The sequence below is a fragment of the Notolepis coatsorum genome, assembly GCF_963971535.1.
Source record: "Notolepis coatsorum genome assembly, chromosome: 15".
Taxonomy (NCBI): domain Eukaryota; kingdom Metazoa; phylum Chordata; class Actinopteri; order Aulopiformes; family Paralepididae; genus Notolepis; species Notolepis coatsorum.
The window spans coordinates 7,988,814-8,003,060 of record NC_140179.1 but is presented as its reverse complement, the minus strand read 5'-3'; the positions used below and the strand labels follow the sequence as shown (position 1 = coordinate 8,003,060).

At 41.5% G+C, this 14,247-nt stretch overlaps 1 protein-coding gene across 1 annotated transcript; it reads left to right on the top strand.

Annotated features, from left to right (window-relative positions):
- Positions 1–5,691: 5,691 nt before the first annotated feature.
- On the top strand, positions 5,692–6,249 carry LOC311242233 (large ribosomal subunit protein eL24-like). Its single transcript, XM_084331197.1, has one exon. The coding sequence runs from the start codon at positions 5,729–5,731 to the stop codon at positions 6,200–6,202; it is 474 nt and encodes a 157-aa protein (XP_084187323.1). The 5' UTR covers positions 5,692–5,728; the 3' UTR covers positions 6,203–6,249.
- The last annotated feature ends 7,998 nt before the right edge of the window (positions 6,250–14,247 follow it).

The window sequence follows — 14,247 nt, the reverse complement described above, 5'->3', positions numbered from 1 at the left end:
GATCTAACGTTCCTTGTGTTCATCTTCCACCATGTGTCCCTCAGTTCTACCCACCTTGCCCTGGAGGGCTGCTGCCCCGGCGTGGCTCCTGTGCTCCAGCATGGGTGATATCACTGTCCACTGGTTGGTTTCAGGCTCGTAGTGCTCGGCGGTGTTCAGTCGCACGTGTCCATCGTGCCCTCCCATGGCGTAGATACAGCCGCCCAACGCGACCACGCTGAGTTTACTGCGGCGTGAGTGCATGGGAGCCGCCTGCAGCCAGCTGCGAGTGACGGGGTTGAACCTGCGCACACTGTTGAGAGCCTGTACGCCGTCCCAGCCACCGACACAGTAGACCAGACCGTGGAGATAAGCGGTGCCGTGGTACCACCGGGGACTCTCCCCCTCAACGCTCACGTCCATCCATCCACCGGCTCGGATATCGTAAGCCTCCATGGTCATGCTGTGGTGCCTCTGGCCTCCGATGGCCAATAGGACCTCCTGGGGCAGGCGTGGGCGGGTCAGGGGGTTTGGGAGCCTGTCGGAGCCAATCAATTCAATCAATTTCTTTAATGACCACCCAGCCAGGCTGGTGGAATTTGGTAGACAGCCAGGGGGGTTCAGGACGCTGAGGATGAGGGGCCTGCAGTCGTGGCTGTCCCTCACCACAGCTAAGGACGGCGTAGGTGTCCATGACCTTGTCTTCGTAACTCAATGTTACGCGGACCACCTTGGTCGGTTAGGGGATGCTGCCCTTGACTGTTGTCTCGACGAGGCCCTTGAACCCCTGGCGGAGGGAGAGGGTGTTGCCTTGGTGATCAGCTGCTCCATTAGCTGCGCTTGTAGTCTGTCGCGCTCGCCCTGTAGTCTGTCGCGCTCGGCTTCGCGCTGGATGAGAGCGATGTCGCGCTCTGCTTCTCTTTGGGCACCGTCAGCGGCGCGCTGGGTGTCGGACCGGTCTCTTGCCATATTCTCTTCCGTCTGAAGGCGTCTCATCTCCAGGCGTATGTGCTCTTCTTCGCTCCGTTGCTGTGTTTGGAGTCGATCGCGTTCACCCTGAAGTCGATCGCGTTCACCCTGGAGTCGATCGCGTTCGGTAGAGGCTGTCAGGCTGACGAGGAACGCCTGTGACAGCATCCTCTCCGCCTCGCTTGGGGAAGACGCTTGTAGAGGTGAGCCGCTCCTGGCTGTACTCGTTGGGGAGTCCTGGAGCTCTATCTCCTCGGCGCTCTCCTCATCTTGTTCCGTGCAGGGTTCCACCTCTGGAGGGTTGTCTTCCTCCCGGAGCTGGTCGGGGACTACTTCTTCGGTATTGGCGGGGGGTAAAGGCATGTCTGTTCCCTCCTGGTCCCCACCGTGAGCTTGGTCAGTTACATTAGAACCCACTAGGGCCTCTGTGGTCGGGGTAACCTGGTCGTTAAGGTCAGACATAATTTTACTTTCTACTTTTACCGCGTTTACCGTCTGTAGAAGGCTAGGTAGTTGACTGACAGCGTAATCCTCTAAGTACTGAGGTGTCTGTCGTCTGCGCCGCGGGCGTTCTACGTTAGGAGGACCGTTTCGTGGAGTGTTCATCATAGGCCATTTCAATATTAATAACACTATATTAATATTACACTAGTTACCCTCCGGCTCGAAGGACCAATTGTAACTGAGGGGTACAATTCCCTGACTGTATTGATAAGTATGGTATCATTAAACCACTACCGCTTGATGTACTTTAACTTCTGGCCATACAGTACACGATATCTAAGTATGATGAACACTTTCCCACATATGAAATCAGGTCCACACAAATATAACAGTCGAAGGTTTAATATAGCAAAAGGTATATACAACATTCACTTAATTACATTTATGATTTGAATGCACTTGTAAGGCAAATGAGTATTCGTAGGCAAATCAACACTGAATGTCCAATCTCTGGTTACGCAGGAAGCAAGTATACAACCTGGTTCTTTAGGGAACTATAGCGATGGTACTTAAGGATTATAGCGGGATACTAAAGGGGTCCTGCTGGTTGTAAGTCAGTAGGGGGGGGGGGGGTTTGGAGAGCCGTCAGCTGCATCCCATCTGGCCAACGATTCCTGGGGAGAATTCAGGTACAGAACACAGTGCCCGCAGGATCTTGATCCACAGATGAATACACTTGGGCCCTCTTGTAGACGGTAGCTGTAGGCTGTAGGTCCACAACGAAGGAGAAGCGAGGCGGCCTCGGTCTGGGTTGAGCGCCGTCTCACCTGGGCTCCTCTCGGGGGTAATTCCAACACTCACCGGCGTTGGCTGTTATCCGCTCCACAAATCAAAGCACCCAAAGCAAATAGATATTCCATGCCGTATAGGCTCAGCAGTCGTCCGGGTAGGTAATCCAATGTGCAGGTCCACTCGTCCTCGCCCAGAACTCCTCGGATGAAAGCACCACGCGTGGTCTGCCCAGCCTGGTTAAGACTCTAGATAACGCGAGGAAACGATGGGGGTGCTGCTCACTTTAGAACTCTAACCGAAGGATGCACCATACATAATAGACTATTATTAACTTAATAGAAATACGTCCCACTCGACGGTACAGTGCCAAACTATGACAATTCAGCTATGAATTTACACGAGGTCTCAATGCCTATTCTGGGGCCAAATAGGCCATACTGCACCACACGTGGGTCGTGGGTGAGGCTTCACGTCTGTTACTAGGTTGGAGGGTAAAGGACTAATGGACTAAAAGAAAGTTCTACTTTACTTGCGCCATATTTATATGCACGGTGAACAAATAGTACCATTCGTATTTCGGTAGCCGTATTCCTACGCGGAACCGGGGCTAGTTGGGACATGTTCGTCGGCACTATTGAACTTGACTCAAGGGGCTTGTCTGCTGGCGCCAGGTTCTTGTCCAATGAGAGAATGAACTATTATGGGCTGTAGTAGACTAAAGGGATATTCAGTGTATATGTACAAAGAATATACAAGGGATATCAAACGATATACAAATACTATTAAATATATATCCATAAATAAATATATATATTCGGTTTAATCTGATCCTTCACAACAACTAGGCTTGCTTAAATTCTGATGAAACAAAGGAAAATATGAATTATGATTTTTCTTTTCATCTTTGACAGTGAATAAAACCATGATAATAATGACCAAACTTAAAAAACTGCCACTGAGCTCATTCAGTACCCTCTTGAGATCATGTGTACAAAACATCTAAGGAAATTAATAAAGGGAAGATGATCAAATTGAATGTTTTGTATATACACTACTGAATTCTCCCATCCGGACCAATGCAATTTGAAATATTATTATAGAATATAGAATATATGCTTATACATTACCTTATTATAGCCAATTCGCACATTTATATATATATACATATAGTATCTTTCAAATGGCCGAGTTCAATTTGGATATAGTATCACCAGGCGTGCATAATAACATATACTGATATTTAATGTAATCGACTGTACTTTTTTATTTCTCCCACAGTGTAATCATTTTGTAACTAATTTCAGATCTAATTATTCCTACATAATTACAATAGTGTGGAGAAACTGACTGCGTTTCAATATTTGTCAAAAACGTTACCTTTTGTAGCTTATTATCGCGAATCATAACAATTATTGATATGATTCATTCAGAACGCTGAACTTTGAAACACCATATACACAGGAAGTGTATAACGGAGAAATTCTGACACTGAACGATAGCCAGCGATCTCCTCTTCAAAATGGCCACAAAAAGATTCCAATTCCCATGGTTCAATATTTCCATATCCGCTTCCGGGTCAAAACACGAGTGGAAAATAAAAACTTAAAATGATATAAATGCACTTTTAACCTATTGCTAAACTATTGCCAACCTAACGTTTTACATTCTACATGTATTTGTGACATAGTAGTGATAATAATACTTGAAAACGTTTGATTTTAAAAACGTTAATTTATTGCATCACTCATAAAAATATTAATATATGATAATAATGTCAAAAAGGGGTCGGTACCGTCCCCGTGGGGTGGAACAGGTTATGCCTGTATTTTTTACTGTTGTGAAGCACTTTGAACTGCAACCTCTGTATGAAAAGTGCTATACAAATAAAGTTATTATTATTATTATTATTATATCGTGTAAATAAGTTTAGATTGATCGCAAGACTACACTGTAAAAAAATTTATAATAATAAGTTACCAGAACTTAAAAATATTGAGTTCAGTTACTGTGCATTAAGGTTTTCAGTTTTCAATCCATAATAAGTTAACAGAAAAATAAGTACACAACCACATTATTTCAACCTAATAAAACTATGTTTATTGTTTTAAGAACACAAGTTGACTTGGTAATACTCACATTTTGAGTAAAAAAAATGGGTTTTAACATGTGCAATGTTCAATGAAATAGAAAAATAAATAATAAAATGTGTTGATTAATCACACTGGTCACAATGGTGACCGTAATAATGTTTTTGTTATAAGGCTCTGCAAATGTTACTGAATGATGTAGCAATGTATTTCCAGCTAAATTGAAATAATAAACAAATAAAGGGTCTCAATTAAATATGTGGTAGTAAAAAGAACCTGTGGGAGGATTTCAACAAGATAAATGCGACAACAGTGCAAAATATTTCACTATAATATTTATTAAAAAAAAAATATATATATATACTATTTTTTTTTTGTAATGCTGCCCCCTGTGCTTATGAAAATGCCCCCGCGTGCCTATGCAGGCACGCGTGCCTAGGGTTGCCTACCCCTGCTGTACAGCCTTCTGTATTGTTGTTGAATGATGTTTCTCAGTTAGCAACCTCTATACAGCTAAAGAGACAAATTTTGTCCGGTCTTACCAGGTCGTATTCCTGGTTAAATAAAGGTTAAAAAATAAATAAAAAAAATGAAACTCAAACATGTTCTGTTGTGATGTCACAGTATGATGTCATAATAGGACATTCTAGAACATTTGTGATGTCACAGTATGATGTCATAATCAAACATTCTAGAACACTTGTGACGTCACAGTATGATGTCATAATAAAAATTCTACAACATTTGTGTATATATTCAACAATTCTCTCAGAAGATCTCATTGTGCATCTTTGAACAGTACTGAACAGTACTGAACAGATAGACTAAACAACATAGATTGAAGCCTGCATTTCTCAACCAAGGTGCCTTGCCTACCGTTTTGCTGTGGAAAGGTGAGTGTCCACAACGGCTAGCTAGCTGTTCTACTTGAATGACATCAATGACATCGCTAACAGCCAGTGAATCATGTTCATATCGTTACGCTAAAGGGAGCAACCATAGAAAATGTTTCATCCTACAAGTATCTTGGGCTATGGCTGGATGAAAAGCTATCTTTTAAAGTGCATATTGGAAACCTCACAAAGAAACTTAAACTAAAACTTGTTTTTTTCTTTCGCAACAAACTGCTTTTCTTTTGAGGCCAGAAAGAAACTTGTTCAAGCCACATTCCTGTCTGTAATTGACTATGGTGACATAATATATATGCATGCTGCCTCTTCAATGCTAAAAAAGCTAGACAGTGTGTATCATGCTTCTCTGCGCTTCATCACTAGTGCCAAAGGGCTTACTCACCATTGTGTGCTTTACCAAATGGTAGGATGGACCTCTCTGTACGTATGGAGGAAATCCCACATGTTTGTTTTTATATATAAGGCCATCATAGGGAAGCTTCCCCTATATCTTTCCAACCTAATTAGCTTTGCCTTTCCGGTTCGGTGCTCTCTCTCGCAGCCATCATGAAGGTCGAGTTGTGCAGTTTCAGCGGCTATAAGATCTACCCCGGCCATGGCCGCCGCTACGCCAGGATAGACGGGAAGGTGTTCCAGTTCTTGAATGCCAAGTGTGAGTCTGCGTTCCTCGCCAAGAGGAACCCTAGGCAGATCAACTGGACTGTTCTGTACAGGCGCAAACACAAGAAGGGCCAGTCAGAAGAGGTGACAAAGAAGCGCACGCGTCGTGCAGTGAAGTTCCAGAGGGCCATCACTGGGGCCTCCCTGGCTGAGATCATGGCCAAGAGGAACCAGAAGCCAGAGGTCCGCAAGGCCCAGCGGGAGCAAGCCATCCGGGCTGCCAAGGAGGCCAAGAAGGCCAAGCAGGCGACCAAGAAGCCCTCTGCCACAAGCACTAAGGCCCCCACCAAGGCTGCACCAAAAGCCAAGCCCCAAAAGCCCATGAAGGTCAACGCCCCTCGTGTTGGTGGAAAGCGCTAAATCTGTCCGTCTTGGTTGTTAATAAAATATTCTTGGTTAAAAGATGAGTTGGTATCTTGTTCCTCATTGGGTTGAGTTGTTTGCTCATCCATTCCAAGGTTGGGGCCAGAAGATCAATCCCTCTAAATCTGCTCTAAATATATATGGTGGAAATCTCTATCAAATGGATTTTTTTTTTGGTCCACCTTTTCTCCCATTTTCTATATTTTCTCCCATCCCAATTTCGTATCATCCAATTCAACCCGACAGTTCCTGATTCTACTGCGCAGACGCACCAACCGACCTGTAGGAGTCACTGTCCACAACGCCCGATCCCCACCCATCAGTTTCCCACCCCCTAATACGGCCAATGTGTATTAGTATGAACGACCAGCTAAACTGAATGTGGAGCGCTGGGCTCGAACAGGCGAGCCCAGCGTCTCCGCATTCGTGGCGAGCCTGCTGTACAGCCTTCTGTATTGTTGTTGAATGATGTTTCTCAGTTAGCAACCTCTATACAGCTAAAGAGACAAATTTTGTCCGGTCTTACCAGGTCGTATTCCTGGTTAAATAAAGGTTAAAAAATAAATAAAAAAAATGAAACTCAAACATGTTCTGTTGTGATGTCACAGTATGATGTCATAATAGGACATTCTAGAACATTTGTGATGTCACAGTATGATGTCATAATCAAACATTCTAGAACACTTGTGACGTCACAGTATGATGTCATAATAAAAATTCTACAACATTTGTGTATATATACAACAATTCTCTCAGAAGATCTCATTGTGCATCTTTGAACAGTACTGAACAGTACTGAACAGATAGACTAAACAACATAGATTGAAGCCTGCATTTCCCAACCAAGGTGCCTTGCCTACCGTTTTGCTGTGGAAAGGTGAGTGTCCACAATGGCTAGCTAGCTGTTCTACTTGAATGACATCATTTGACAGTTGGCAGGGGGCTGCAAAGTTGATTTAATAAAAGAGATTTAAAAAAAAAAGACTCATTTAATCAGATTAATCACTTTATTCAAATTGAGGATTTAGTTTGAGGATATAAAAAAGAAAAGAAAAAAAATTTATAAAAAAATAATTTGAGGACTTCCGGTTTAGCTGCAATATGTAGCGCACGCAATTGGTTACAGCTCCGCTCCCGTTATCGTTAATTTCGTTTAAAAACCTTATTTGGACAATACCAAAAGAGATTAGACCACATCGTATGTATTGATAAGACCCTTTACTAACTATATCAAAAAGACAACATGGATAAGGATAAGAGAAAGGGTGGAAGGAAACAAGACACAGCAATTCTAACGGCGCCGATTGAAACACGCTCAAGGAAAATGACAGGCGACGCTGTGGCAGATCCGTTGGGGACAAGCCCCGACGCGGGGAATATAGAGGAGAATACACAGGGACCAAGGACAACTGGCCCCGAGATGGAGACAATAGATGACAACATAACAGGAACATCAGAAAAAAGTACCGTGAAGGAAAAAGCAGGCGATTTTGAGAAGATAATAGCAAAAACATCCATCGGATCCCTCACTGCTCCAATAACATCAACTGACACAAGCAGTTCAGTTGCACAGCCCGACTTCAACTCTCTGACTATCCTGATAAAAGAACAGATGGTCGCTTTCAAAGCACACGTAGAAGAACAGATGGTCGCTTCCAAAGCACACGTTGAACACATCGATACTAAATTCGAAGAGGTTATGAGAGCGGTCGCTTTGCAGTCCGTGCGAATCACGACAGTGGAGATTTCGGTGACAGAAAACACAAAAGCAGTCAAAGCGAACGAAGGTGGCTTGACAGAGATGGGAGAAGCGATGGAAAGAGCTAAAGAGGAATATCGGAGGGAAATAAAATTGCTTAAAAACGAAGCGATGGAGAGGCAACTAGAAACCCAACGTTACCACAGGCGGAATAACATCCGCATTGTGGGGCTTGATGAAGCAGTGAACTGCGAAGACATCAACTTTCCAAAAGAGTTATCAACGATTTTGGAAAACACCGATCCAAACAAAGTGCCAGAAGTGGAACAAGTTTACAGAATCGGTTCCCAGGGGCAAAGTATCAACGGGCCGAGAGTCATCATTGTCACTCTGCGGAAAACTACAACAAGGGATGACATCATCAAATATGCTCGCAACCAACGTGGGAAGCTGAAGTATGGTGATAAACCAATATTTATCTACGAAGATTTGAGCAGAGAGGCCATCATCCGACGTCAACCATACAAAGATGTGATGCAAAAGCTGTACAAAGCCGGCTACAAGCCAAGGCTAGCATATCCGGCGCTGTTATCATTCTTGGGCAATAACGGCCGCAGGTCAGGTCCATATACACCTTTTGAAGCTGAGGATTTCCTGAATCAAAATGTAGCAAATAACCCAAAGCATGACGAAAATGCCGGAATCAGTTAAGCCTCTCTCTAAATATATACCAGTGTTGGAATGACTTTATTGTGTTCATCAATGAGGTCATTCCACCAGTGTTGGAATGACATTGTTGTGTTCATCAAAGTAGCAAACGATATGCAAGTCGTCTATAACAAAGTGTACTGTGTATAATACGATTCATAATACATTATAATTTCAGTCTCTGGTCTCTGAGGGGACAAATAAATATCAATGCAAAAAGATCTATCTGGAATATTCTGGGTTTATCGCTCAAATGCCCTGGGTCTCTTAGATCATTCTGGAATGTAAAATAGTCTAGGCACTAGTATATTCTACAACCTTCTAGAATATAAAAAATTAACCACACATAAACGTATGAGCACAGCAAGGTTATTCTAACAATTTAAGTAATCACTCCATTAAAGGCACATTGAAGCGCTAAAAGGCGCTGCTTTTCTATCTTATCTAATCAGTTAAATCGGTTCTAGTGGCTTCTCCACGTTGATAATTATTTATCTCTTATTTCTTATCTATATCTTTCCATTGATTTTTATTTTATTAAATTTTTTCTTCTCATTACTCTATATTTTTTAAATATATTTTAACTTACATTGTTCTTTTCCAATGTTCTTCACATTAAGGTGTCAATATTACTCTATATTTTCTAAATATATTTTAACTTACATTATTCTTTTCCAATGTTCTTCACATTAAGGTGTCAATATTGCTCTACAATCTTTTCCTTTTTTTTCCCCCCACACGTTGGTGGAGGGTTCAAAGGAATATGTCGATAAAGATTTATTCTCTTTTTTTTATTTTATTTTTTATTTTTATCTTTAGGTTATTTATCACAATACTTCATTACAGTAAGGGAAGGTGCAAGACCAAAAGCGACATTCTATTGCAATAGAATGGAAATGTTAGATCCTATGGCAATGAGCATAGGAAAATTAGGATTACAATGCTCAGTTTGGGCAATCCGGTGGACCATGGGAGAAAGTCAATCGCGGAGGATGTGTTCTTGGAACACAGGCATGTTCGACTTTCTGGGTGAGGGGAAAATAGGGGATTTTTATTTGTATATATATATGTTTTTAAGCTCAGCTCTCAACGGGACCTCATTAATTGGATGTGCATCTATTGTAGCTTCATACTCCAGAAACATTACCAAAAACTACACGAAAACATGCATAGACTATGGCTAGTTTGAATATAATGGTATGGAACACCGGTGGGATAAACAAACAACACAAGCGCAAAAGCGTGCTTACACTGATGAAAAAAGAACATGTGGACGTGGCTCTATTAAGCGAAACGCACATTTTAGAGGGAGACATAAATACGTTAGCGGATAACATATACCATAATATTAGTCACTCTTCTTTTGCTACGAGAACTAGAGGGGTAGCCATAGTCGTCAGACGCAAATTAAATATCGAATTGAAAGGGGTATGGTCGGATGCTGAGGGGCGCATAACTATAGCTAGGATTATACACAATAACAGGAAAATTGCATTGGCAGCGGTATATGCCCCGAATTTGTACGAAGTGGGTTTCTTCACTTCACTAACAGGAGAAATGTTAAACCATCCCGAGTACTCATATATAATAGGTGCGGATTTTAATGCCATTTGGAACCCAAGGATGGACAAAACTTACCTTTCCTTCTCCAGCGAACAAAAGAATTCATCTAAAGCATTAAAAGATTGGTCGAAATCAACAGGAGTAACTGATTTATGGCGTTCACTTAACCCCATGACCCGCAAGTACTCCTGTCGTTCGGCGAGACACAACACACTATCCAGAATTGATTACGTCTTTGCATCCCCGAGAATATTTGATAAATATGAAGTGGAAATGACACCCAATGCGCTATCAGATCACTGCTACTTAATCCTGAAAGCAACATTTGGTACACTATCTACCCGGGCCCCAAGATGGCGTTTTAATTCGATGCTGCTTAACAACAAGGAATTCATTACACAAATTAAAGAAGCTCTCACAGTATTCCTACAAGATAATGCTAACTCGGTGCAAGATCCCAGAATATTATGGATGTCGGTAAAGAATATGATCAAGGATTTCTCGGATAGATTTACCTCCATATTGCGCAAAAATCAAAACACAAAACTGTCTGAAATGGAAACGCTTTACTCAACGCTTTTTAATTCTTTAAAATACAACAACTCTACTAGACTAGATAACCAAGTTAACATTCTAAAGACAGAGATCAAAGCAATGTACAGACAACATTTACATTTAGTCATTTAGCTGACGCTTTTATCCAAAGCGACTTACAAGTTCTGTACGACAAGCCATCAGGAAGGGCACAACTCTATCAGCTGAGCAACAATGTTCATCAAAGTGTTGAGTGCTACAGTGTAGGTTAGTTTATTAGGACAAGTGCATGACAGTACGGTTAGTTAGGGTTAGATATTTTTTTTTTTTTTTTTTTTTTTTTTTTTAATTCAGATAATGGTTGAAGAAGTGCGTCTTTAGTCGACGGCGAAAGATTGGACGTGATTCGGCTGTCCTAACTGGGGTGGGTAGTTCATTCCACCATTGTGGGGCAAGGACTGAGAATAGGCGACTTCTCTTTGATGACCCTCCCGGAGCTTGACAAAAATCGGAATTGCAAATACGCAGCACTAGACAACAGCAGTACTTCCAAGGTTCTAAACCTAGTCACCTATTAGCCATGCGACTAAGAATTAATGCAAAATTTGCAGATATAACTGCCATTAGAAAACAACAAGCTCTAGTAACAGAACCCAAAATAATAAACGATACATTCAAAGAATTCTACTCCGATTTATATAACTCAGAAACGACCTTTGATCAAGACAAATTAGACACATATCTTAATCAAATTACTCTCCCTAAACTTACGGATGAAGACGCTAAACAGTTAGAAGTACCGATCACATTAGAAGAACTCAAGAAGGCCATATCCGGAATGAAAAACGGCAAAGCTCCGGGAATTGACGGTATCCCATCAGAAATGTACATTTCTTGCTGGGACATATTTGGACCCTTATTACTAAATATGATCTTATACTCAGTCAAAGAGGGAAGCTTCATTGAACACCAAAATACCGCACTCATTTCAGTTCTTCACAAAAAAGACAAAGACCCCACTGAGTGCGGTAGTTACCGTCCTTTAAGCCTCCTCGGAACCGATGTCAAACTGTACTCTAAGATATTAGCCATCAGATTGCAAAAGCATATGACGTCTTTAGTTCATCCGGACCAAACAGGCTTCATAAAAGGTCGCCTGATCAATGATAACATAAGGCGAATACTGCACGTACTAGATACAGACAAAGAGGACATCACACCTAAGGCGATACTATCCCTGGATGCTATGAAAGCATTTGACAGGTTGGAATGGTCGTTTCTATGGGCAGTATTGGAAAGGATGGGGTTAGGAAAAGGTTTCATTGATATGATTAAAGTACTATACAAGGACCCATCGGCCAGGATTACAACAGGCACATTCATCTCCGATATCTTTCCGGTATCACGCTCAGCCAGACAAGGTTGCCCTCTTAGTCCCGGACTATTCGATCTATCATTAGAACCTTTAGCACAATTTATAAGACAATCCCAACACATAGAACCAATAGTAATCAAGGGCACACATCATAAAATTAGTTTATATGCGGACGACGTAATATTGTTCATGCAAAACCCCAACAACACATTGCCGCTTATACTCAAGTTGATAGAGAACTTTGGTGATTTATCGGGATTTAAAATAAATTGGCCTAAGTCGGCTTTTCTTCCTCTTAACACCAGTGCAAAAAAAGAGACAACCCTCCCAGGTGCGATACCCATGGTCAAACATTTCAGATGCTTGGGTGTGGAAATATTTCCCACCATAAGACAAACGGTGAAGCACAATTACACAAAAATACAGAACAAAATCAAGGACGACCTGGACAGGTGGGCAAAACTTAAAAACTCAGTACAGGCAAGGGTATCAATAGTTAAGATGGATGTATTACCAAGAATCAATTTCTTCAGCTCAATGCTTCCGTTACCTCCTCCAGAGGGCTACTGGAAAAGATTACAAACCTCCACATACAAATTTATTTGGAATAACAAACCACCTCGCATAAAAAGATCCACCGCACAGAGAAATAAAGCAGACGGTGGCATGGCAGTCCCAGATTTTTTACAATATTTTAATGCCTTCACATTAAGACCATTGAAGAAGATATGGTTTGACCCCGAGGCTTTGGTATCTTGGAGAAAATTAGAAGAAAACATAGTAGCCCCACAGAGATTGAAAGACATAGCATACACTAAACTTTCAATCAAGCATTGTGAGCGAGAATTTGGCCCAATAATAACCCATGCAATCAGGACATGGCGGGAAACACAAAGGAAATTTCCTAACCCTCAAGTATGGCATAATCACACTCCCATATTCAATAACAATGCTCTCTTAATGGGAAAACGACCTATAAGATTCCCTATATGGGAAGAAAGAGGCATACACTCATTAGGGGATATTTTTAATAACAAGGGCCTCTGTAGTTATGTCGAAATATGCATAAAGTTTAACCTCACCGAGTCCACATGGCTTTTTTACATACAGTTACGACTTTGTATGAGATCTCACGGTGTTCCATTACACATACCAATTGAACACCACAGATACCACAAATTTTTCTATGAAAGAGATACATTGGGAGGTTTTGTATCAGGTTTTTATTATCAATTACTAACGTCCTCGTATGAAACCCTTCAACTAGACAATGTCTGGAGGAGGGATATACCAGACCTGGAAAATGACTTTGATTGGCAAGGAGCCTGGGCAAATGTCCGACTTACATCAAGGAACCCGGATCATCAACAAATCAATCTGAACTATATTCACAGGACATACTTGACTCCTATAAGGCTGTGCAAAATGGGGCTTATACAAGACTCCAAATGCTCCCAATGTACAAATGGGGACGAAGGAACATTTATGCACATGTATTGGGACTGCCCACCAGTTAAGGCATTCTGGAAAGATGTGTCCCAACAATTATCAATACTCGTATTTTGGAATATACCTGTACACCCCGCGGTATTGCTATTGAATGATGTTTTTGAGTTTGCAGTGAATCCACAACTAAAAAGATTGGTTTTATCGGGTATCACAGTAGCTAAAAAACTGATCGCATCACGTTGGTTTCAACCGGAAAAAATGTGCCGGAAAGTGTGGTTTCTTACATATCTCGATGTGATATATCAAGAAATATCTACAGCAAGAATTCTGGGGCTCAATGAATCCAAAATGTCAATGTGGTTAGAAGTGGTGGAGAGAATAAAAGCTAGCCTATAATGGTGGTGTCTGGTTAGGAGTGAGGGATAATGGAGGTACTATCCAAGAGGGGGTCCGGGAGGGGGGGGTTTGAGCTGGAGCATATGTGTGTAGGGTTTTAGAAAATAGGTATTAGGGGTATATTATATACTAACATTTATATAATTGTAACTTCGCTGGATATACACTGTATACGGTTAAAATGTTATTATTGACTATTTTTGTTTTATCCTGTTTCTGTACTTGCATATATTTTAACCACCTTTACTGAAAGTTTCATTATACATTGTGTGTTGAGTACTGACTTTTAATAAGTTTTGTTTTGCAATAATAAAAAAA

Coding starts and splice junctions, on each gene's coding strand:
- LOC311242233 (XM_084331197.1), top strand. CDS start 5,729: ATGAAGGTCGAGTTGTGCAGTTTCAGCGGCTATAAGATCTACCCCGGC.